The sequence below is a fragment of the Perca flavescens genome, chromosome 8 (assembly GCF_004354835.1).
Source record: "Perca flavescens isolate YP-PL-M2 chromosome 8, PFLA_1.0, whole genome shotgun sequence".
Lineage (NCBI taxonomy): Eukaryota > Metazoa > Chordata > Actinopteri > Perciformes > Percidae > Perca > Perca flavescens.
This window is the reverse complement of record NC_041338.1, coordinates 5327462-5351876: the sequence shown is the minus strand read 5'-3', so window position 1 is coordinate 5351876 and position 24415 is coordinate 5327462. Positions and strand designations below refer to the sequence as shown.

Genomic DNA, 24415 nt, shown 5'->3' with positions numbered 1-24415 from the left:
GATCCAGGCCGCAATGGATGCGGCGAACCCACGTGGAGACGGAAACGGAAAAAAAGACTCGTCTCTCTGCACCAGATGAGGGGCATGCACACTCGTTGTCTGATATGTTCAGTGAAATCCTGCGAGAAAGTGCCTCAAATAATAATAATAACAACAACAGGTAAGCTATTCTATTCTTAGGCTACTATATACTGTATGTGATCAGATTGTAGCCATATTTCTGCTAGATATTTTTTTAATTAAACTTTAATATTAATTTATACAATTGCAATGCCTTAATTTTAGTAAAGTTAGTACACAGTCATAGCCATAAATGCATTCCTCTTTTTCGGTTTTTGGTTTCGGCCAAGAATTTTCATTTCGGTGCATCCCCAGTACTTATGGTTTACGGTCCCAGAACACTATCTCCTTGAATGTACCTCAAGCCCGGACAGAGTTGTTTAAAAAGCCTTTCGTGTTTGCTGCACCTTCTACTTGGAATGACCTACAGAAAACACCCAAACTACAGTCAGTGTCTAATTAGGGCCGTGCAATTAATCGAAATGTAATCGTGATTATGATTTTGGCTCCCAATGATCACAAAATACAGAATAATCGAGAAAAACAATTATTTAGCTTTGCAAGTAAACTCTTATTTTCTCTTGTGTTCTGAATGAAATAATACAGTTTAAACAGGTTTATATGGTTTAATTTTCAAAATTAAACACCCTGTGTGTTGAGCTCTCCGTTTTAGCTACAGAGTGAGGCATCACACTTCTGTTCCATCTTTGTTGGGAGTCGCACATGCGCTGTAGCTAGGTAAGGACTACTAGCCAGTCAGAAGCAGAGTATGAGGGTGTGCCACACTAGCAGCTAGGCGAGCATTATAACGTGTGTTACAAAGTGACACACGTTTGTCACGGAGGTAAAGGCTGGACTACAATAGAGCTGTTTGGAGCAGTTTGTGAACAGTGTTTTCTGTTGGAGATGGTAAGTCCCTTTGGGGGGGGACTTTGGACTTTTTCACTTTGTAAACCTATAAAGGTGCACAAAAAATATATATAACACAATAAAGGAAAGGGGAAAAGCCAAAAAGCATGATATAAGCACTTTAATTATTTGATTTTATTTTTTTCAAATTGTCAGGAATAACAGAAAAATGCATAGATTTTTGTAGGGCTGCTCCCTCTTAGTCAATTAGTCGACTAATCGGTCGTTTTGGTCTTAGTCAACTTAGATTTCTTTAGTCGATTAGTCATGTTTTATGCTTTTTTTCATGCTGAATGACTCATTTCCAAGAAACGTATAAGCACATCTCTGGTAAACACAAGAATTAAAGTTGTGCTTTTGCATGACTCTTTGTGGAGAAACTCAGATTTACAGATCTGTCGATTAAATCAACTAATTGATTAGTTGATACAATTGAATGAGTGTTAGTCGACTAAGAGTTTCTTCAATCGAGCACAGTCTTAGATTGCTGTCATATAAGGTAACACAGACTCTTTGCCTTGACTGAACGCAGACTGATCATGCTTACAGTCGTGCGTAGTCACCCCAACAAAGGCCCATTCTGAGCCAGGAAAAACCCTGTGTGAGGGTTCCTCCTGCTCTTCTGCATTAGGCCACAAGTTCTCATCATCATCATCATCATCATCATCATCATCATCATCATCACATCTAATGGCATTGCTTTCAGCTGAAATTGCAATTAGCCGTTTGGAATGAGTATTACTTCATTTTAACGTAACTATTCTGCTATTTAACTATTCTATTATTTTCATTTTAATATGGTTGCTGCCAAAATCCACAAAATGTTCCATCATTCTGTTCTGAATGTGTTTTTGACCGTTTTCAAAACAGTGTGTTAGCATTTGAACAATGTGCTGCAGACACACAGTGTATTGCAGGTGGTGGTGGTGGTGGTGGTGGTGTAGAATGAGAATGAGTTAATGGATATTGGAAAATGTGGCGATTGGATGCATTTTGTGTGAAAGCAATGTAAAATGATTCACAGCTTGGTCCACGTAGACTTCTGTTTCATCGACTGTGTGGAGAGTTCTGACAAAAACTGTAACAAATGTGTTGAAAAAGGATTGATTGCAAAAGATCTATCTATATTTTATACGTGTTTAAAAAAGATATGATTGCAAAAGATTACTCTGAGGGGAAGTCAGATGTAGTGTAGTTTAAACACAGCATAGTCTGTTCTCTATCTGTTTTTTGTCCATTGTCACATTCTCTCCATTCTCTCCTAAATAATGTCCTTTCCTTTCTCTTCCCCTCTCATGCTTTTTCACTTTCTCATAAACTACGATATGTTTCTCTTCTTTTAACTTTTTTTTTTTTTTTTTAAACACCTTTTATATTGATTCATTAACTGCCGTGTATAGTTATGACACTTCATTTTTTTTTTTTTTTTTTTTCGGTTTATTTACAGTGACTCATCAGAAGAGAGTTAACCTTGCCCACCAACTAACCTGCTAAGCCAAAAACAGCGTTAAAGCCTGTTGCACAAAACACCTTAAATGGTAACTTCCGTTTTTTTTCATCCTGGACCCTATCTTCCCATGTTTTGTGTCTAAGTGACTGATGGGAACACCAATCTTTGAAATTGGTCCAGTATAAAAGCAAGAGCGCTGCAGCTGGCAGTGGTGAAACAAGCTACAGTGTAAGTTAATGGGCAATTGCGCACCTTCAATGTACATCCACTAAAAGTGCTTGTTTTGCCACCGACAGGCTCCGATTATTGTTCTAAGTGTCTGACAACATTATGGAAAGGAACCCTACAGAGGTCGTCCTTTTTGTTGAACATGAAAGAGCCCCAGAATTGCTATCGCCAAACCCCCCAGACTCCATTTAAATAAACAGTAATTAAAAACAGTCAACAAAGTCAACAGGAACAAAATATAACTATTAAAAGTCGTGTTGGTTCATCTTTCCGCTGTTCCGATAATCACCACTCTGGTTTACTTGAAATAAACCCTTAATTCACCAATTTACCTGTGGAAATATGCTGGATCTATACGAAATAAAAGTATTGTTTATTTAAATGGGAGTCTGGTGAGTTTGGCGATAGTGATTTCTGAGCTGTTTCTGGTTAAACAAAAAGGATCTTACTCTTTTAACAAAAAGGTCTTTCTCTGTAGGGATCCTTTCCATAATGTTGTCAGACACTTAGAATTTCAATCTGTGTCTGTCGGGGACAAAAAGAAACAGCACCTTTCGTGGACATACATTGATGATTAGCATATTCCTTATATGATTACATTGCAGCCCGGTTTGCAGCTGCAATGGAACATAGAGACCAGGTTGAAAAAGAACCCCGAAATTAACCTTTAAGTTTCCTTGAGACATTTCCATCTGAGACGGTCTTGTTTCTGTGCTACATGTCAGTTGCGCTGTATGTTATCATACACTGCAAACATTTGGTGATAGTATTTGAAAAAAATTAAGTCTAAATGTCGCTGTCTGTGAATGTGGTTTCATTGTATGTCTGGTGGATGTGTTTGGGTGTGTGTGTGTGTGTGTGTGTGTGTGTGTGTGTGTGTGTGTGCGAGCACAGGGGGACTGAGTGCTGACCTTCCGTTCTTTGTCTCCGTACTCCAGGCCCAGCGTATCCATGGCACGGACGATGGCAGCCAGAGATTGGATGGTGTTGCTGTAAACCACAGGCTTGTACTGCTTTACGTCGTCGCCAGAGAAACCGTCCTCATGGATGATCCTAAACACACGCAAACGAATACGTATTAGTCAATGGGTCAATTAGGATTGCCATTGCTTTTGTGCTATGAACTGAATACATTAACCTTATACAGGCATACACAGGAAACAAGAAAGCATAGGCAGAGTCAGAGAACAAAATAAGAAAAAATAAGTTTGCACTAGGGTGATGCTAATTCATTTTTCTTCCTTTAATTGACATAGATTGACAGATTTATAGATTAGGGGTGTTACAGTTCAGTTCATACCCAGGTTTAGAAGTCACGGTCGGTGGTGGAGTTCAGTACAGCGGGAAAGAAAACAAATGTATGGGGTACTGTGATGGCCAAGGCCACACAGGTTAACAACAGCCAGCAATGGTAATATGGTACACATTTTCACCCCATGTTGTGAAGTACACACGTTAATTTTTTTTGCGCTCAGCCATACCCCAAACAATTCATGCACACAAAAGTACACATTACACTGTTTGTTTAATTTGTTATCTACATGTTTACTTGCTTTTGGCTTTTCACTGTTTATTTTGAGTGCACACATAATCATTTTTCTGGTATATTAAAAGGTGCCCTGCCACACAAAACAGTTTTTCTTTGTATTTTTTTTAAATATGTTAAGTCCATATGTGTTTGTGTTATGTCGTGAATGTGAAAATGAACTGCTACCTCCTCTGTCAGCTCTATAGCCACTGAAAAGAAATAGGCAGAGAAATCAGGCCAATTACAAAAGTTGGTCAGTCTGACATCATATTGCCTGAGCTCATTACTATTCATGAGCTCGCCCAGTTGCGCTGGGTAAAGGATGCTGACATCCAGGCTCTCATTGGCTAGCGGTTAGCCAATCACATTCAAACAGCTTAGCTTGTTGAATATTAATGAGAACTGGCAGAGTCTTCCTGCAGGCTTTCTATACCAAACTAGAATGGCTTGAAACAAGGTAACCAAAGCATTTTTTCCACAAAAAATGTTACAGAGCCCATGGTAGAATGTCAGACATTACCACAAAGTCATGAAATACGTGTGGCAGGGAACCTTTAAAATTATTATGTTCTTGTCTTGTTACCACGCTGGTGGGAGGTCCTTCCTGGTTAAGGGAAGGCGTGGTCAAGGGTGATGAACTATTAGGCTCGTTCGAGATGAGCCAGGTTTGCGCGGAATCGATCACCGGTGATCGCCGCCCAATGCGTGCCAGTTAGATTTGTGTCCGACCTCGATCCCGATTTGCTCTGACGTCATGCACACGTGGTCAACGACAACCTCACGAGATCAAGGCGGCCGCAGGTTTGAGACACAGGCAGCGCAGTTGCTTTTCACTGACTGCAAGACCCAGGCGGACCCAGGGCATGATGGGAAATGCCGGCCTCTCAGCTGGTCTAACTGCTGTTTGGGTCAGAATTGACTCAAAATGAAGGCTGCTGGAAACGGCTGGAAACTGTCCGAGTTGAGAGCGGATTTTCGTCACCTCCCCTGGCTGCTGCCGCCTGCTCTCGTCCACTTTACAGATGAGACGCAGTTCATCTCGAACCGGCCTAACATATCCTTTGGGCTGCCAATTGGGCCCGGAACCATCTGCTGCCATGTTGGAAGGGGGATTTAGGTTTAGTTTGGTTTCTTTGTATTATGTAGCTGTAGTTTATGTCTGTCTATCTTGGTTTTCCCCATGTACACGTGTAATTTGGTTTGGCCAAGCCAGTATATATGTCCCCTTTTGTCTCATTGAGTTTGGTCAGTTTGTTAAGTTCATATCCTGGGTTGTTGTTGCAAATTTTGTTTTTATATAATAGTTATAATAGTTATAATAGTTTGTTTACCTCTTTTATAGGCCTAGCTATTAGTGGTAGTTAGTGGTTAGTTTGTGGTTTGTATTGGTTTTGATTATTTTTCTTGTTTCTTTAAAAAGAAATGTATCAGACAATAGTGCAAGTGTCGAAGGCAGACAAAATCATTTTGCTTGGGACTGAGGTAACATTTTGCCCACGGGCAACTTCGGTAAATTATTTTCATAATGAAATAAATACACTTTTTTTCATAATAAAAAATAAATATTTCAAACATGTCTGTATTACACTGTACACACTGAACTTTAAAGCATCGGTTATGCTATGAAATCGAAAATAAATGATGGTTTGCGTTTCCTTGTCCCTGTGATTGGCACATCTGGCGGATGCCGTTGAATGTGAGTCAGCATGTTCGACGCGTTTCCATTCACATACCCTACATTGCTACGGTGGAGCAATGCCTCAATACACTCTCCCTGTCTATACACGACTCTCTCTCCAGTGTTGGTGTAGCTGACTGGGAACTTCCAGCTCTTCCAGCTCCTGCGTTTCATTTGCGCTCGCCATAGTGCGACTGACTTGCACACCAACCAACTTGTGCTAACCTCAGCAAATGTTACTAACAGCTTGAACTTTCCAGGCAGAACATTCTCGCCGATTCATAGCTAGAGATGCAACTGCAGCGAGTATCCCACTGTCACTAGTATATATCCACGAACTTCCACTTCCGGGATTGTTCCGGTGCTGCCGGAAATTCCGCCGGATGTCCTTCTTTTCTGTCAGAAGTCCGTTACCATCCGCTTTCTTTGTGTTGGAATTTTAAACTTCGATTTCTGAGGACTATAATGGTTAACTGCTCTTCAGATCTCTGCAGGGTAAATCCAGACAGCTAGCTAGACTATCTGTCCAATCTGAGTTTTCTGTTGCACAACTAAAACAACTTTTGAACGTACACATGTTCCACCGCTGTGTGGACTAGCCAGACCTTCTTCCGCAGCGCTGTGGAGGAAGCTCTGGCAATGCGAGACTACACTATCACTAACGTTACACACATTCATATTTAGATGCAACAAATGTTATCCAGCTACAAAAAAAGCCTGAAAGTCGGAAATTAGAAGGAAGTGGGAAGAGAGGCGTTTGGTATGGAGATGCTACACCGTCTCATCACATTGGTGTAAACTGGCAGCTTTCAGAATGTTGCAGAGTGACGTGTTGCAAGTAGTTGCAAGTTTCAACTCATCTTGTGGCGAATCTTTGGTTGGAACTGGGCTTTAGAGCGAAACACAGGTGGTTAAAGGAGGGTTAGGGAGGGAGGGGAGGGTAAAACCAGTAGGCTCAGCTGACATTTAGGCACACCGCTAGAATGAGCCCATCCTGCTGTTTTAAATGTCACGTTGTCTTTGACTGCAGTTAACGCGAGGGCAAACCGACAGACAGACGCAAAGACAGTTAGACAGTTACCTAGGCAGACACACTGGCAGAAGGGAAAGTACAGATGGACAAATCAGACAAAGTCAAACAGAAAGAGTTGACAGAGGGATGGGCAGCCAAGAACAACAGACAGGACACCAGAAAACAATCGCCTGATACAGACAGACAGATACAGGTTGGAGCAACATTGCGCGGCAATTAAGACTGACACAACATCCGCACACACCGGGGGATGAACAAGACACCGTGCAGAAAGGACAGATAGTTTAAAGCAGTTTTAAGTGTAAGTATTTTAAAATCTAGTATACTTTTTTTGTAATCAAAGAACTGAAACCACTTTGTAAATGTTGCCTTGTATCCCTTTTATTAAATAAAAACACATTATTTAATACACTTTCATTGCGCCCCTGAAGTTCTTCATGTGCTCCTAAATTCTGCAACTTAGGAGCACACAAACTCCTTGGGAAAAACATGACTTGGAATTTCGAACTTTCACATAAAAATGAACGTCTGTTACATCCAGGAAAACAATCGTGGAGTTGACCGATTGATGATCCGATCGCATTTCGACAATTGAAGGAATGATGGCCGACTGGTTTTTCCTACGCGGATATTAACGTGATTTTAGCTAACTCCATATCAAAACTAAGATGTTATAAAAGCTTATATCTAGAATCTGCGCCCGACTGTTCATTGAGAGATGTTTCTGGTGGAGCGGCAAGTCCGCCCAGTGAACCTCGTTAATCAGCATGAGTGACGAGTGATTTTTTTAAATCCCCAACATTAATAACAAACAAGTTACCTGTCTTTTTTTCCATGAATCTGATGATGTGATGCGCTACGCTTCTTTCGGACAGTCACCCGGCCTGCTGCCAGGGGACGGGAACTGCATTACACCAGCTCGCACCGATCAAGGTTACCGGGGGGCTAAATTACAGCAGGTATTACATGTAGGCTTTTGGCACCATCGCTTACTGCTAAACTAAAGTAGCTAACACAACTGAATAGCGTGTAAACAACTGTGGGATTAGCAACCTAATGTAATGCAAAGCGGATAGTTAGCTACTGTAATGAAGATGACAAAATCGACTGCATCGAGCTACCAAAGCAAAACGCTATCAGCAAAACAGAAACACTGTCAACCGGAAATTACACAATGTGCGTACTGCCACACGTTAGCCAAGCCAAGCAGGAGGCAGGACAGCCAGGCCGGTGTACCCAGTTTCGTCGTTTAAAGTGAAGCCGCTCCGCATATGCATAAGATGTTCTGTCCAATTACGTCTTTGATGTAGAAACCCAGTCAGACTGATCAGATCGCCGAATGAGTAAACACGTTGGGACGATTTGAAAATATTAGCGATCTCGCCCAAGCCTAGGACAGTGCTCCCATCTGTGCCTCTGACCAAGGAAGGCGCCACCAGACACCACAACTAACATACAAGTTTTTGTTTGTGGGAGGAAGATGTGGAGGAAGAAGATGCAAACTCCACACAGAAATGGGGATCCAACCCAGTATCGTCCTGCTGTGAGGTGGCAGTGCTAACCCGTGAGCCGTCCTCGTCCATAACGATGGAAACGTAGCTAGTTTGCAGCACAAGAGGCGAGAACAGGGGAAGTCTGTGAACAGCATTGCAACCTCAGCTTCCAAAGCTAAGTAGCACTCTGTAGTTTTTCCGTACACCGGTGACATCAGTGGAAGTAGAGCGGATGTTTTTTTCCCCGATTCCCCTGTCGCTTCCCCGAGGTCTGCGCTCTCAGAGTGCCCCTTCTAGTTATTGTTTGGGCAAGATGTTTCAGTCATGAAGATTTTTTTCTGAAGAGAGTTGGAAGGGATGGGTGGGAATTTGTTATAAGGAAATTTCTTATGGGACTCATCGGTCTTGTTGGTTATGGGTAGATCCAACTTGGCTTTAGAATTAAAGATTCTCTTTTTTGAGATGGTGGATGCCCCCAAGGCAAATGATTTGATGCCAGGCTCCAGCAGTGGCTTTTGGGAGATGTGTGGGAGACAGGCAGAAGTTGCTTTAAGGGTTTGCATCTTGGTGTGGACCTGTTTTTCTCTGGACTGCATGCGCAACACATTGGGGCTGACTGGGACCTGGAAGGCACTTGGTTTGTGTTCAGGCACTTTGATTCCACTCGCCTTCAAGGCCTCACACAAGTCACAGGTCCGCTTTTTTTCAATTAGGTACGACTTTGTGATGTTTGCTACCTTATCAAACAATTTCCCATTCTCATTTTTGTACTCTTCGACTATTGCTTGGAACATGTTAAACTGTCCCATTAGTGCCTTGACCTTTTTGCCAAGATCTCGGGTTACAAACTGGCACTTCTGCAACAATTCCAATTTCTCTGGAGGCAGCAGCTCTGACATTCTCCGCTTCAGCTTCTCATACTGCTTCTCCTTTTCACTTATTATGCAATCCTTCCTTTCCAGTTTCTTGCGCGTGGTGATCAGTGTCTCTTTTAACTTAAGATTCTTCTCATGCATCTTGGCGATGGCAAGTGGCTTGTCTATGCTCACGTTGATGCATATGTTTGGTGAATTCTTGTCTAGGTCTGTGACTATCTGTGCCAGTTGTTTCTCAAGATCAGAATACATCTTGTCCATGACACTTAACTTTTCTCTTTGGGTACTTTCCCTCCTGAGGATTACGCTTTTCTCATCCTGAAGTTTGTTTTTCTCCTTCTTAAGGTGCCTCATCGCCTCCTCAAGTTCACTTTTCTCGTGCTGAATGTCAGTAGTCTTTTTAAAAAGTTTGCATTTCTCCTCCTGGAGTTGTTTTTTCTCCACCTGAAGTTTCCCATTCTCCGTCTTAAGTTTGCACACCTGTTGCCTGTGTTTCTCCACCTCCAGCTCGAGGCAATGGATTTTGTGTGATATTTTGGTCTTCTGCCAGCTCAAAGCGTATTCCTGGTCTTCGTTTTTCCGTCTCGACTGAAAGCATTGCTTGTACGGCAACTGCTGCTTAATCAGGAATTCTTTTTCTTTGGTCAGCTGGATCAGTTGATCCTCCCGTTCAAGGAAAAGTTTCTGGTCTTTCTTCCAGGATTTACAAAATTCTCTTTTGAGGTTCAGCTGCTTCCTCAGTTCAATCACCTCCTCCTTTAAAGCCATGTGACTTTTTTCATTTAACTTGTAAATGTTAACTTGGCGTTTAAGTAGATGATTTTCGTTTGCAAGGGATTTCATATTTGCCAGTTCACTTCTGAGATACATCACCACCTTTTCACTTGCTGCAGGTAAAATATTATCTGCCATGTTTGTTGCCTCCATCTTTTTCCTGTCAAATCAATTATTGTAATTTTTCAACCGGACACTCTGGGATTATGTTGAATCTCTCTACAACAGCCTTCGTATACTGTGCCTCTTCTCATCAGACTCTTGTCTGACCTACATGCTGAAGATTCTACATTTTAAATCATATGCATAGTGACATCGTCGCATTCCGCGATGACAACAAAGTCTTTTGGCACGATGGCATCATCACATTCCGCTTTGATATTTCAGTGCTGAGTCATCTAACAGGAAATGGCCTCATTTAGCCCCGCCCAAAAAACAATAGGGGGAAGGGCAAATGGCTGTATGGGCATTTAGCTTTGTTTAGCCCCATAAATATATACACGTAGATACCGCCTCCGTCTTGTTACCTGCGTCTGTGCCGCCGCCATTTTGGGACGGACATCCGACTCGTTCTGACCATAAAGACTCATATGTGAACATGGGATAAAGTCAGGTTCAAAATTGTTCTTTCATTTTGTTGACATATTAGAATCCAAAGTATTTACAGAGATAATTTTGGATATCACAGATGTTGTCATTTTGTCTAGTACATACCGGCTGTTTAGGTTGGTTTTGGTACCCAACCCTAGCCTGACGTGGTCCTACTCAGATTCTAGTCAGAATGTGAGTCTGAAACCGCTCCATTGGGCTGTGATTATGGGGCGTGTTCCAACCGAACCAGGAAAAAAAATGCCTCTGCATTCATTGGATAGACCTCCAACCAATCAGAGCAACAGAACTCTACTCAACTGTCAACAGAACTCAACACTGTGTATCGTCTCCATAGCAACCACTCTTTGCACAATGCATTCGTTTGTAACTTCCGACTTTTAGACCTTTTTGAAGCTGGATATATCATTTGTTGCGTGTAAATATAAATGTGGATAACGTTAGTGATAGTGAGATGAATCGGCGAAAACATTTCTCTGATTCACGGCTTTGTTCTAGCGCCGCTGGGCGCTCCCTCTCTTCAGTCTCTCTCTATGTCTCTCCACCATATAACGCTCTCTCTCTTCAGTCTCTCTCTATCTCTCTCCACCATATAACGCTCTCTCTCGTCAGTGTCTCTCTATCTCGCTCCACCATATAACGCTACCATGCTTTCGGGCAGTTGTTGAGGCTCCTCCGCTGAGGATTTTAAAATGAATGCGCTGTCGATATCTTCTGTAACAGACGCGATGGTGGAATCTACACATCTCAGCAAATTCAACCCAAGCGTTCTTTGGTGACGTGATTGATTCTGTTACTGTTGATCATCTGTCCAACAATCTGATTGGTCCGAACAGATCCTGTTCGGGCAATAATTGCTTCTCAACGGAGCGACTCCAGACCGAACTTCCCGACCTCGAATTTTGTGGGCGGGGCTGGCATCCAGGCTAACCCAACCCTATTCTAAGCAAGAAAACAAATAACTGTATTTCCAAAATTTCAAAATACTGTATTCTTTCAAAAAAAACAACAACACTCCACTGATTTAGCTCTGCACTGCTAACACTGTCTGACTTACAGTGGACAGTGTTTTAATAAAAACGATAAAGATTGATGCATGAGAACCAGAGATATTGTTTTGTTTATTCCATGCAATCTTCTTCCTTGTCAAAACTGGGAGCCTACATTCCCCACAATGCACCTTAACTGCTGACAGTTCGGACAGAGATTTGGGTGTTATTCTATTAGTGGCCAATGTAACCTCAAGCAGAGATGAGAAGCGGGCTACAAAAGGTCTGGAAAGCTCACTTCTTCCTAACTCCACTCCCCATTTATATTTCCAAACTTGCAGTCTTCAGACCCAACTGAAGCTGACTAAGTGGTGCGGTGGCTGACCAGGGGAAACGCAACGGCCCAACACACTCCCATGAAACGTGCTGCAGCTTCAGAAACGATGCTGATTCAAAAACACATACAAAAATCCAGAACAAATACAATGGAAACAAGCTGCAGATGATAAAACGTGCTGCAGAAAGCCAAAACAAATACATTAACAGCAAAAAGCTGCAAATACAGAATTGATGCAGAGTAAAAAAAAAACACAAACTCAAAAAACTGTTTTTTTTAACTAGGCAAGTTTCTATCTCCTTAACTCCAGCGGTGTCCCTCCTGCTTCTATTGGCCTACTGCATTAATGGTTGAATAGGTTGACTTTATCAGCTCTTTTACATGAACTAAACCCTCTATACTGAACTAAACCCTCTATACTGACAGTCGATCCAGTTTTTGTAGTGATGCCTTCCCAGCTGCTGAATTTATTTATAAACTATAATCTTTTTGACCTTATTGCACCCTATCAGTGCCAATTAATGCCGGTTTGTCTGCCCCCCAGTCGCATCCGGCCACAGTTTGCAATAGATTAATGACTTTTTTGCATTTCATGTCTAAGTGTTCGATACACTCAAAAAAATGATTCAAGGCGTTCTTAGAGGTGACACATTAAAATATAATTTGCTTTATTTAAATATATCTATTTAAGATCATATGTATATATATTTAAGTGGTTTAACTAAAACTATATTAATAGTGTGTGTGTGTGTGTGTGTGTGTGTGTGTGTGTGTGTGTGTGTGAGAGAGGGCGGCGACAACCGTTTATCAACCACGTCCGGGCTGCACTGGGCAGCTGCGTATTTTCTGGCGTGTCATAGGGGTATTTGGCTCGACAGGTGCACTTAAGCCGCCTACAGTTCATCCCATGGATGTATTAAGAGAACGCGGTAAACCTGCTCTATGCTGTGTGTCTTAAGTTTCCTATGGGGAGAGGTGTGGAGATATCTTTGAGGAAGCGCTATCCTTTGTGTCTTGCACCACTCAGAACCAAGGGGGTAAGCTTTGCTTCAGAACTCAAGCCCTCTATGGCGCCATTTTGTTGCTAACTGGCCATCACCTCCTGTTAGCATTCCGCTGACCGCCATTTTTTTTTTACGTCACTTGACTGCGAATAACTTTACATCAGAAATGTTTGAAGACTCTATTTGTCCGTTATTTAGTTCCAAAGAAACACGACAATGTATAAAAGGCTCCATTACCTTGTACCTCACGTTATGGCTCCGTAGCAGACGTTTTTGTAAAAATAAGCTAACGATTGTGTCATAACCAAGTGACTTACTGTCGCATAGTAGAGGAATTACCGTATAGTACAGGAGAAGCTTGCAGGCAGTTTCGACTTACATGAGCTGTTTAGGTTTAATTACTAATGTTAACTAGCATGTTAGTTAGCAATAATTAGCCTATGCCCATGTTATCTCCTTATATACACCTACACTCTCCGTATCTGTAAGATTGGGAATGATTGAGATTTCTCTTGGCACAGCTACCAGAAGACTTCCAACTTTCAAAGACGTTGCTCACGTCACATTCTCTCAGTTGGAGGCTGTGCAGTAAAGCTGGCCATCACCGGAAAAGTGCTTCTAATAGCCTTCACTGGTCTCCGTCCAGAGCAACGGGGTCTATTGGTCCATTATATACTGTCTATGCTCAGAACTGCCGCCAAGCGCTGCGCTTAAATTATTTCAACTTTGACCTCATTGGTGCTGACCTTTTTAAAGGCGCAATGATAAGCTATAACGTTACTTGCTCTGTGCTTTGCCTCTGTGCTGATGGGCAGGCTGTTGGAGCAGAAGCTAAGTTTAGCTGTGAAATTGTTAGTCTGTCAGTAGGCTTACATTTAAAATTATTGTATTAATTTAACAATTTCTGCTATATTTTGGCATATTACACAATATTTAGTGTTAAGTTTATTCTATTTTTATTATCATATTCTTCCGATTCCATTTGAGTTTTCTGCATCACAGAAATCATAGGGCCGTATTGTAGGTTGAAGGTGTATGTACGTGTGCACTAAATGTATTTGACTAGAATTAATAATTACTTTTATTTGGATACGTCGCCTGAGTATTTTCTCCATTGCTCACACCTCTAATATGTATCTCATCTTTTTGCAGTTTAAGTTGTAAAGCAGCTTGTGCTAATTCTCTTTATTCTCCTTTTTAGGATTATGAATGTGGCAGTGCAAAGAATGCAGTTTGGAATTAGCTAGCAGGTATTTGTTGTTGCAACATTTTAGGCAAGCTCATGGGCACTTTAGGGGCAGTTATCGCTATCCATGTCTATACACAGATTGCCCCTGTACCTTTAATACATGGAGTAAGCGATTAAATCACACATACAAAAGTCATGGAAAACATCAAGTTCCAAACCCAGTAGAAGGGTCTACATTCCAGTGTCATGTGTGCTCATGCAGAGAGCTAGCAACTGAAAGAGCTTTTTTCCAACATATAAATGGACATCTCAGGCATGATGAAACAGTTCCTTGTATGTTTGTAGGATGCACATTTAAAACTAATGTGTATAGTACATTCAACACACACAAAAACAGGAAACATAACCAACATTCATTGAAAGATTTTAAATCCAATGTCCTCAGTACAAGTTAGTTGCATCAATCAATCAATTGTGCAGATGGGCCTAGTCTGTGGATGCAGATAATGAAAATGAAATATTAAGTTGTGGTGATGCTACAGAATTGTACAGGCCAAATTTTATTGACAAGAAAATTGGTTGCATTTTATTGAAGTTGGAAAATGTTGTTCACATTCCAAAGGCGGTTATTGATGAGGTCCTTTCTGAACTTCACTACATTTTAAGTACAGCATCTTTGCCTGTCATAAAATCTATTGTTTCTGATGTATTCCAGAGTCATCAATTACAAGTTGAAGAGTCAGTAGTGGATGAGGTTTCTACTGTTCTATGCAAATCCAATCCATTAGGCATAGCTATTGCCAAGGATGGCCCTCTTGCTACTGCATATAAACGTGCACAGTACTATACCTCTCATTTTGGTGTTTTAGAGCCAATTGAGTACATATTAGATGCCCAGAGGAATAGGACATTTCAATACATCCCTATATTGCAATCTTTGCAACATTTGCTTTCTCATAAAGCTGTCCTTGAACACCTTAAAACTCAACAAAACCAGCTATTATCTCTTCACCAAGAGTACAGAAATATAAGAGATGGTGAATACTGTAAACAAAATAATTTTCTGTTGGCTGCAGGTTTGAGAATAGCAGTAAATCTTTATGTGGATGATTTTGAGATTTGTAACCCTCTTGGGACATCTCGAAAGAAACACAAACTCTGTGGTGTCTACTGGGTTTTAGGTTATTTGCCACCAGGTTCCCATTCAACTCCAACCTCAATCTATTTGACTGTTCTATGCAAATCAGATGATGTCAAGGCCTATGGCTTTGAAAAGGTTTTAGAGCCTCTCTTGCAAGATTTGGGTACATTAGAACAGCATGGTGTCTTTATTTCTCAGCTTGGTCATTTTGTTAAAGGTACTGTTCAGTGTGTAAGCGCTGACAATCTTGGAGCCCATGGAATAGGTGGATTTGTTGAAAGTTTTTCTGGTGGGTCCATATGCAGGTTTTGTACTGGAGACAAATCAGAGTTTCAGACCAAAGATGTTAAATCACGTGCTTTCAAACTCAGAACCAGAGACCTCCATAATGTTCATGTCCAGTCTGCTCAGAAAAATGCAGCTATTTGCTGTGGTGTCAAAAAACAATGTGTTTTAACAGACCACCTTTCTCATTTTCATGTAAGCACTGGCTATCCTCCTGATATTGTGCACGACCTCTTTGAGGGTGTTGTTCCAGTTGACCTAGCACGCTGTATCAGTTTATTTATTTTTTTGAATACTTCACTCTTGAGGGCCTTAACAAATGGGGGGACAAAACTAATCGCCCCCATCCAATATCACGCTTTTTCAAAACTAGCAACACTATAGGTGGCAACGCACATGAAAATTGGGCCTTGCTCAGATTTCTTCCCTTGCTGATTGGACACATTTTGCAAGAAGGTGAGCCAGCATGGCAGGTTATTATAGATCTTAAGGACATAGTTGAGTTGGTTGTTGCTCCTGTTCATACAGAGGAGACTGTTGCATATCTTGAAGCCAGAATCTATGATTACAGACACCGCTACATTGAACTCTTTCCACACATCAAGCTCCTACCAAAGCATCACTATTTGGAACACTATCCACAAATGATTCGTTGCTTTGGACCTCTAATTGCTCTGTGGACTATGAGATTTGAGGCTAAACATAGCTTCTTCAAGCAGGTCGCACGTCATACGAATTGCTTTAAGAATATAACTCGTTCACTAGCTATTAAACACCAGTTCATGCTTGCTTACCACACACATTCCTCCAGTCTCAAAAAGTCACCCTTGGAGGTCACTGATGTCTCAATCATGCCTGTTGATGTCCTAAGTGAAGGAGTAGTTTCAGCTCTGAACCAGAGATACCCAGATGTGACGGAAGTTCATATAGAAAAAATGTGTTTTGCAGTGGTATACATTACAGTGAGGGGATGCTTATTGTAAACGGATCTGTAGATGGACTGCCTAAATTTAATAAGATCATTCAATTGTGCGTTCTGAAGGATAAGTTGTGTTTGACATTCAAAACAAAAGCACACTGAAAATAATATGTAATGCTATTTTGTCACCTGTGGAGCCCTGCATCACTTTGTACACAGTAGACTCTTTTGGTGAGACCTCAGCTACCACTTGCTCAGAGCCTGAAACCCCCGTTTCGTCAATAGCCTCATCCTGCAGTGACGATACTCTGTACACATCAACACCGCATTCATCCCCAGAAACTCAGCCCTCACGATTGGCCTCCTGGCCAAAGGTTTTTGTAGTCCATAAATTCACCTATAAGGCTGAATTTGAACTACAACAGAAAAACACAGAGTTTGAGACCAATGGAACATACTTCAAACCTGGCCCAAAGCTGAAGGGGGTCAACCTTGATGGCCTTGCGCAAGAAATGATGAAATACACAAAGTATCCAAAAGACTATCAGTGTGAAGAGGTAGCAGCAGCTTTGACAAGGGTCCATCCTTGTCTGGGTTAGCTGGGATCCAAGACAGGATTTTGGGGATGGAAACAGTCACGTAAGTATAAAATGCAAAACTACCGTACAAAACTCGGCCGACTTGGACATCCTGAAATCCGTGTGAACTCTTTGAAACACAAACGAGAAGGCCAAGGCAAAGCTGCAGCCAACATCAAGAAGCCTAGAAAGGCCGAAGTTAACTATATTCCTTTGCACCCAAAAGGCGAGACCACAGAAAGCTTGGAGAACGAGAGAATTGCTTTATTGTCAGAACTGAAAAAGCGTGACAATGAAGTGGTGATAAAAGAAAAAAATGGGAAAAACCTTCTCCCACAGACGACTAGAGATTGTGGAGCAGAGGCCCCTGATAGAAGATTTTGTAAACAGATGGCCAGCCTTATTCCAGGAGAGTGAAGTAAGTAAATGTACAGTGTACATGTTAACATTTTTTATTGTCCATGATAACTTTCTGCACAATTGTATTTTGACATTACTAGGGCTAAAGATTTACGTAGTCGAATCAGAATTGTGAAATCTGGCCTATACTCGACTGATCGTTGAATTGTGTGTATGGGTCAATGACGTGACGCACATTTTTTTGTGTCTATAAGGTTAAATTAAATTTAAATACATTTCATTTAAAAAAAAGACAAACAAATTACATTAATACCTACTTTTTTAGAGGCCATATTTTAAAGAGTTTGGTTTTAATTAATTTTAAGAGAATAATTGGCGATTAATGGCAAAAATGTCTAAGTGGTGTAACCGTCAAAACTTTGTACCAAAATGTTTATCTTGCTTAAAAAGGTCAAATTTCTTAATAAAAGATCCCATTAACTACTTGGGCATTAACGTAAATTAAAGGTTATTATACATATTTCCAATATATTTTAAAATGATGCTGATATTTATTTTAATAATTTAGGGAATCCTGTCAGTCATGCTAGCTTCCTGAAATGTCAAGTGGTGTAACCACCATTTAAGGTGCCATTTTGTTAAAATCAGCAAGAAGACCACATGACAGGAAGTTACATCAGAGAAAAGGACCCTGATCAGCATAACTGCTGCATCACAAGGTTAATAACTCTCTGATAAATATAAGTTAATAAGACATTTTTAGGTTAAGTTCAGTTCTTTGGTTCACATGTCAAATGGTATGACCCAAGTAAAACATAGAAAAAAAATTATGTTGAATAAATATTTGTATTTAGTGTAAAAACAGTGTTTTGATTATTTACACCAAGGCCATATGCTGATATATGTGTCCATTATAATGCCTAACTAATTTGATTTTACATTGAAATGTCAAATGGTGTAACCGGTTACACCATTTGACTCCTATTAAACCTCTCAATTTTTGGCCAATCTTTTCAAATATAACTAGTTCAGTTACTGGTCCAAGAGGTTATATGAACTTAATACTATTCAGAACTATTTGTATGTGTTTTTGTTTGAATTTTTTAAAAGTGGTGGTAATTTATCCAACACTTAATTAAGATAGCTTATTTAGCTTGGCTAGGCTAAGTCATTATAGTGCAAGGCCTTAGTGTTTAAAAAAAAAGTTTTACCCTTAAATTAAAATTTCCATATCATTCTATTGCAATTTTACAATAATTTCTTAACAATTTAATAACACAGAATGAGGCAGTTGAACTGTGACCTCTAATGTGTTACAAGAACAGCAACTTTAAAATACCTAAAAAATTCAAGGATTATTTAAGTATAAAATGTTACTTAAATATTAAAAATGCCATTGAAAAAATGCAGTTTATCAAATTGAATTCCGATAAATGCACCAGAATAAGTTAAAGAGGTCATATTATGCTCATTTTCAGGTTAATAATTGCATTTAGAGGTTGTACCAGAATAGTTTAACATGGTTTAATTTTCAAAAACACCATATTTTTATTGTACTGCACATTGCTGCAGCTCCTATTTTCACCCTGTGTGTTTAGCTCTCTGTTTTAGCTACAGAATGAGATCTCACTTCTATTCCATCTTGGTTGGGAGTCGCACATGCTCAGTAGCTAGGTAAGGACTACTAGCCAGTCAGAAGCAGAGTATGAGGGCGTGCCACGCTAGCAGCTAGGCGAGCATTATAACGTGTGTTACAAAGTGACCACGTTTGTCTCTGAAGTAAAGGCTGGACTACAATAGAGCTGTTTGGAGCAATTTGTGAACAGTGTTTTCTGTTGGAGATGGTAAGTCCCTTTGGGGTGGACTTTGGGCTTTTTCACTTTGTACACCTATGACATCCCAAAAAGCATAATATGAGCTCTTTACCTGTAAACATGTTAAAGGGCATGCACAACCCTAAACAGACTTGCTTCTCCCTCTCTCTTTCATCTATGTACCTCTTTCTCACACACAAATACTGTTCACACACAATTTGTTAAGATGTTAGTTGTTTAATTTAATCTAATGAGTTATAATATATTTAAATATTTGTCATTGAAATGAAATGAAATGCCAAGTTCAGTAGTTTAGTGTCACTTACAAGCATCACGTCAGGTGGTGTAACTGGTTTGTGTCAAATGGGGTAACCAGTATTTTTCTTGAAAAAATGATAATGTGCAGGTAAATTTATGTTTGATAAAATGTAATACTCTACTCCACTGTAGAAACACAATTTTAAGACTTTTTACACAATTTGTCCAAGATTATTTAGAAAACAAATGTTTCCAGCACGTCTACCACTTGATATTGCAATAACAAATATAATTTAAATTTAGAAGTAATCCTAATCAAATCTATTTTTGGCTGAAATTTGGAAATAGGTAATAGTTATATTTGTATGAGTGCACTCACAAACAATGTAGTGGATGAAATATTAAATATTAATCATTCCTTTGTGGTTACACCACTTGACATTTTAGGTCCATTTGGTCCTACCTTTGTTAAAAAAAATGGTGAAAATCCTATTTCAAATGAAATAAAATGTACAATAACACAAAATATACATTTTAACAAAACTCAAGGATGCCTTCAAAAAATCTTTTTCAAAGTTTTTTCATTTTTTCATCTGCCCAACCCTTATTTGTCACTGACCCGTATAATCTTGAGAAGCTGCAGAGCTGCAGTCTCTATTCCCTAGTCACTGTACACACTAGTCACTGTACATTTACAGCTGAACTGCGGCTTATTGTTGACAATTTTCTCTCTGCTCGCCTGCCATTCACCAGTCTTGTGCTGAGTTGTGCATGTCCGCTGACAATTGCATTCATGTCGCGGTTTCTCGCGGATCTATTTTAACTAGGCTTCTGTTTAAAATGATTTAATCTTTGTTCATAAATGGTGGTAAATGATTGGAACATCCTGCAAGGTGCACGCAGCCTTGCACAACTCAGCTTAACACTGGCGCTGCTGGTGCGTCTTTTTTTTTTCTCTCTCTCTTCTACCACACACAAGCAGGCTACGCCCACACATGCAGACTGTACTATGTAAAATCAGACATTGAGCTCCCCCATAGAGCCAAAATGGTGGTAATTATAACACATTTTTAAAAATGGCTGCATTTTGTTTATTTTTAAGGTAAATGCAGAGTTTATGCGGATCACCACCAAGCCACTGCAGTCAAAGTTCATGTCACAGCTGGACCACTTCTCAGACAAGCTGATGCAGATCTTCAAGAGCAAAGGAGGAGTGAAGGGGCAGAGGATTAAGGAAGTCCTGTCTATCACAGATTTGGTTAGTTGAAATGCATATAATGTACCTTTTTTTTTTTTTTTGGTGGTCATTGTAAGGTTTTCTTGTCCATAGCTGCTTATTTAAAGGTACTAAGCGATGTCACGTGTTTTTTAGGCTACAAAATGTTTTGTCACATACAGCAAACCTCTCCTCACTATCCACGAGCTGCCTGTCCCCTGAACACACTGTAAAAAACAGTCTCTGTAGACAGCCCAAGGTCCACACACGGCAACAAAAACAAAGTGGCCAACCTGGACCACAGTAACATAACAAACCGTGTTCCAGCGTTCAGCCAATAACCAACAAGAAGGATTTGGGGGGTTAGTTCGCTGAAGCACAGGGCTTAAAGTATTTCGGCACCGTGCCGGCAGTGAGAAAAAAAAAAGAGTCAATTGATTTCACAAACCAATCATATAAGAGGAACGCAGCTCTAACACAGGGTTGAAAGTAATCGGGATTTCTGGCATATGAATATTTTAGAAAAATAAATTAATTAAAAAGTCCACATGGGATTTGTTTTTGATGCGCTGAGTTTAATCAATCATCGAACTTCCACCTATCAATGAAACGAGTTCTAGCCAATCAGATGCAAAGTAGGGCGGGTCTTTGCCGAAAAGCTAGAGTGCGGTGTGGTCTCCGAGGCAACGCGGCTAAAAAAAATGGATGCAAAGTTTGTCAAACTTGGAGCATGTAGATACAGCTTTATTTGAGAAAGTATTTAAAAACAAATGGCACTGGGCATGAATAGAGGACAAGAGGAAAAGGGTGGAGACAGGAAACTGTTTAGCACTTGGTGCCTCAAACTGAGGGAGCCGGTGCTTCTGCAGCGCATGTTGAAGGAAGACACTGGACGCCGGCAGCGGTAAGACAGAGCTTGCTAGTCATTAGCTTGATGCTAGTCACAAAGCTTCGGTCCGTGTACTCTGTCATGCGAGTACGTTACCGGCATCGACCGCTACCGCTGCGACTTTACTGACCGACCGTGATACAAACAATACGTGTGTGCACGTTCACTGTAGCTATGTGAAGCCCAAACTGCCTTGACAAAGCTGTCTGTTTGCAATCAGCATGGCAGGTATTTAAACATAACTGCCTTGTCCCAGAGTTTAGACGTCTAGCTATATGTAAAGATAAACAATGCGACGTTTTTAATAAATGTAAATAAAGCAGCTAATATCAACATGGACAAAATCATGAAATGTACTAATTCGCTTTTTTGATGATGACCTGGCCAAAGTAGTAAAGTTTAGTTTTCACAATGATTCATAGGATTATGATATTATTGCAATATGTAAAAACACATTGACTCTTTATTTAACATATGGTTGGAACAAGTAAAAATTGATCCAAAACTTTTTAGTCTTTAAAAATTATGACTTTTATTATTGTGTAATGTCAGAAGGACTTTAACTGTTTTGCCAGTCAAATGAACTTTAATGAGGGCATATTGAAATATTACACTGTTGGTTGGCAAAAAATGCATCTCAAAATGCATCAGATTGATGCCTGAGTTATTTAAACATAATGGCCTTGTCCAAGAGTTTATGAAAAAGAGGCCTCATCATCTACCTCAATGAAGATCCAGACACCTTCTTCAAAGAATATCTGACTCCCTCTTAATTCTCCCATGGCACACTTCATTTATGACAAAGCCCTATGGTGCACCATTCCCACCCACAATATTGTAGGCGATGGGAAATGCATAGAAATTTGATATACAAGCAATTAGTGTTTTTTTTTTTTTTGTTGAGAACTGTGCATCAAGTCCACTTCTCAAGTTTAATTTCTAAATTATTGTCACTTCCGTGTGTGTGTGTGTGCGCGAATGCTTTCCTTGATGTATTTTTGTGTCTGTCTCCATCACCTGTGGAGCCCTGCATCACTGTGTCTGTCCCCTTATTTCTCTGTCCATCTTTATAAAACACTTGCGGTGTTTTCTGTGTTTGTGGTGTTCAGGCACTGGCAACTGAGGATGCAGAAAGGGACCTAGCAACCACAGTCACGGGGGTTTACGTGATCCGAAGAGATGGGGATCAGGAGCCTGAGGACGTTGGAGTTGTGATTGAAGGCATCAATTCAATTCAATTCAATTTATTTATAGTATCAAATCATAACAAGAGTTATCTCGAGACACTTTACAGATAGAGTAGGTCTAGACCACACTCTATAATTTCCAAAGCCCCAACAATTCCAACAATTACAGTAATTCCCTCAAGAGCAAGCAGTGCGACAGTGGCGAGGACAAACTCCCTCTTGGGAAGAAACCTCGGACAGACCCAGGCTCTTGGTAGGCGGTGTCTAACGGGCCGGTTGGGGATATGATGAACAGTGACGATAATAGTCAAATTAATAAATCAAAGTCCTGAGCAATTTGGGCAGTGTCATCATGGGCTTCGTCATGCTTTTTGGGCTCATTTATGCCCTTGATCTGAGTTTTCCAGACAACCTCAAATACACCTTTGAGTTTTTCCAGAAGATCATAATGAATTTGGATGGGCACAAGCTGAATGCAAAGATACAACAGCTTAAAATCAAGTTGTTTGCATAGAACAACACCATGTGACAATCTACCTTGATGGAGGGTTTAAGACTGAGATTACTTGGGCTTGGACAAGTGTTTACACCCAGAAAGTTTGCCCATTTCACTTCTCCATCATAATTTGTTGACTCTACCTCCTCGGTGCCATTTATCTCTAATGACTCTCGATGGATTGAAAGTGATCTAAAAAAAACCAGCTCAACATGCTGTATTTTACTTTGATTGTGAGTGGCCAGAACTCTTCCCTGACTTCGTTGCTGGTTATAATCACTCATGTTTTGTGGATTTTTCCTCTTTTTTTTTTTTTTTTGCTAGTCTTAACCGTGGTCCATGCAATATTTTTTTCTGTTACCAGCTATGATAACACACAAATCACCAAGGCTCTTTCCAATTTAAATGAACAGTAGTGGGGAATTTTGTATTTCTCTTTGCCTATTGGTTGTAGATGCCAATTGCAGATTTTTTTTCTTTCCCTTTTTATGTAATGGTAGTGCAAGGCAAGCAGTTACAATACACTTATCCAATACAGAGTTTTTGCAGTGCATTCCAACCAGCTATGCAGGAGTGTCAAACTCAACTTCGCTAAGGGCCACACTGGAAAAATGAGAATTGCATTAAGGGCCAACATGTATAGTTTATTGACATGCTTTTTTTTTAATCGAAAGTCAAATATTTTTGACTGTATTATTGAATGTCTCATATAGCTTTCTTAGTTACAGTTTGGGCGACATTAAGCCCTAAAAGGTTCCCTCAAAATCATAGCTTAGCAAATTCAGCAAAACAATTACATATTTTACAGCAACCAGTTTCACAGCCTAAATATAAAAACCCTGTTGCAAATTGCCAAATTTGAAAACAAGTTCCCCATCTTTTTGGTTTGGCGCACATCTAGGCGGGCCAAAATTGATTGTGAACCTAAATTGATACGCAGTGCTGGACCAAAACTTGCGTGGGGCCGGATTTGGCCCGCGGGCCTTGAGTTTGATATGTGTAAGCTATAGTGTCTTTGTTGTTGAGATTTGGGATAGCTGGGCATTCATTTTGTACCGGTCTACTGTTAATTCAAGTTCATATACTAGTAAAAAAGTTAATGTTGATATTTTTGTT

The 24415-nt window shown here is 40.2% G+C and overlaps 1 protein-coding gene across 2 annotated transcripts in view; it reads right to left on the bottom strand.

The window, feature by feature from the left end:
• The window catches only part of LOC114560759 (guanine nucleotide-binding protein G(o) subunit alpha), a 152124-nt gene that overhangs the window by 90481 nt on the left and 37228 nt on the right, over positions 1–24415 (bottom strand). For both annotated transcript variants that reach the window (XM_028586369.1, XM_028586368.1), the window contains exon 3: positions 3559–3700. In XM_028586369.1, coding sequence (XP_028442170.1) covers positions 3559–3700 — 142 coding nt within the window. The remainder of the gene's footprint in view (positions 1–3558; positions 3701–24415) is intronic.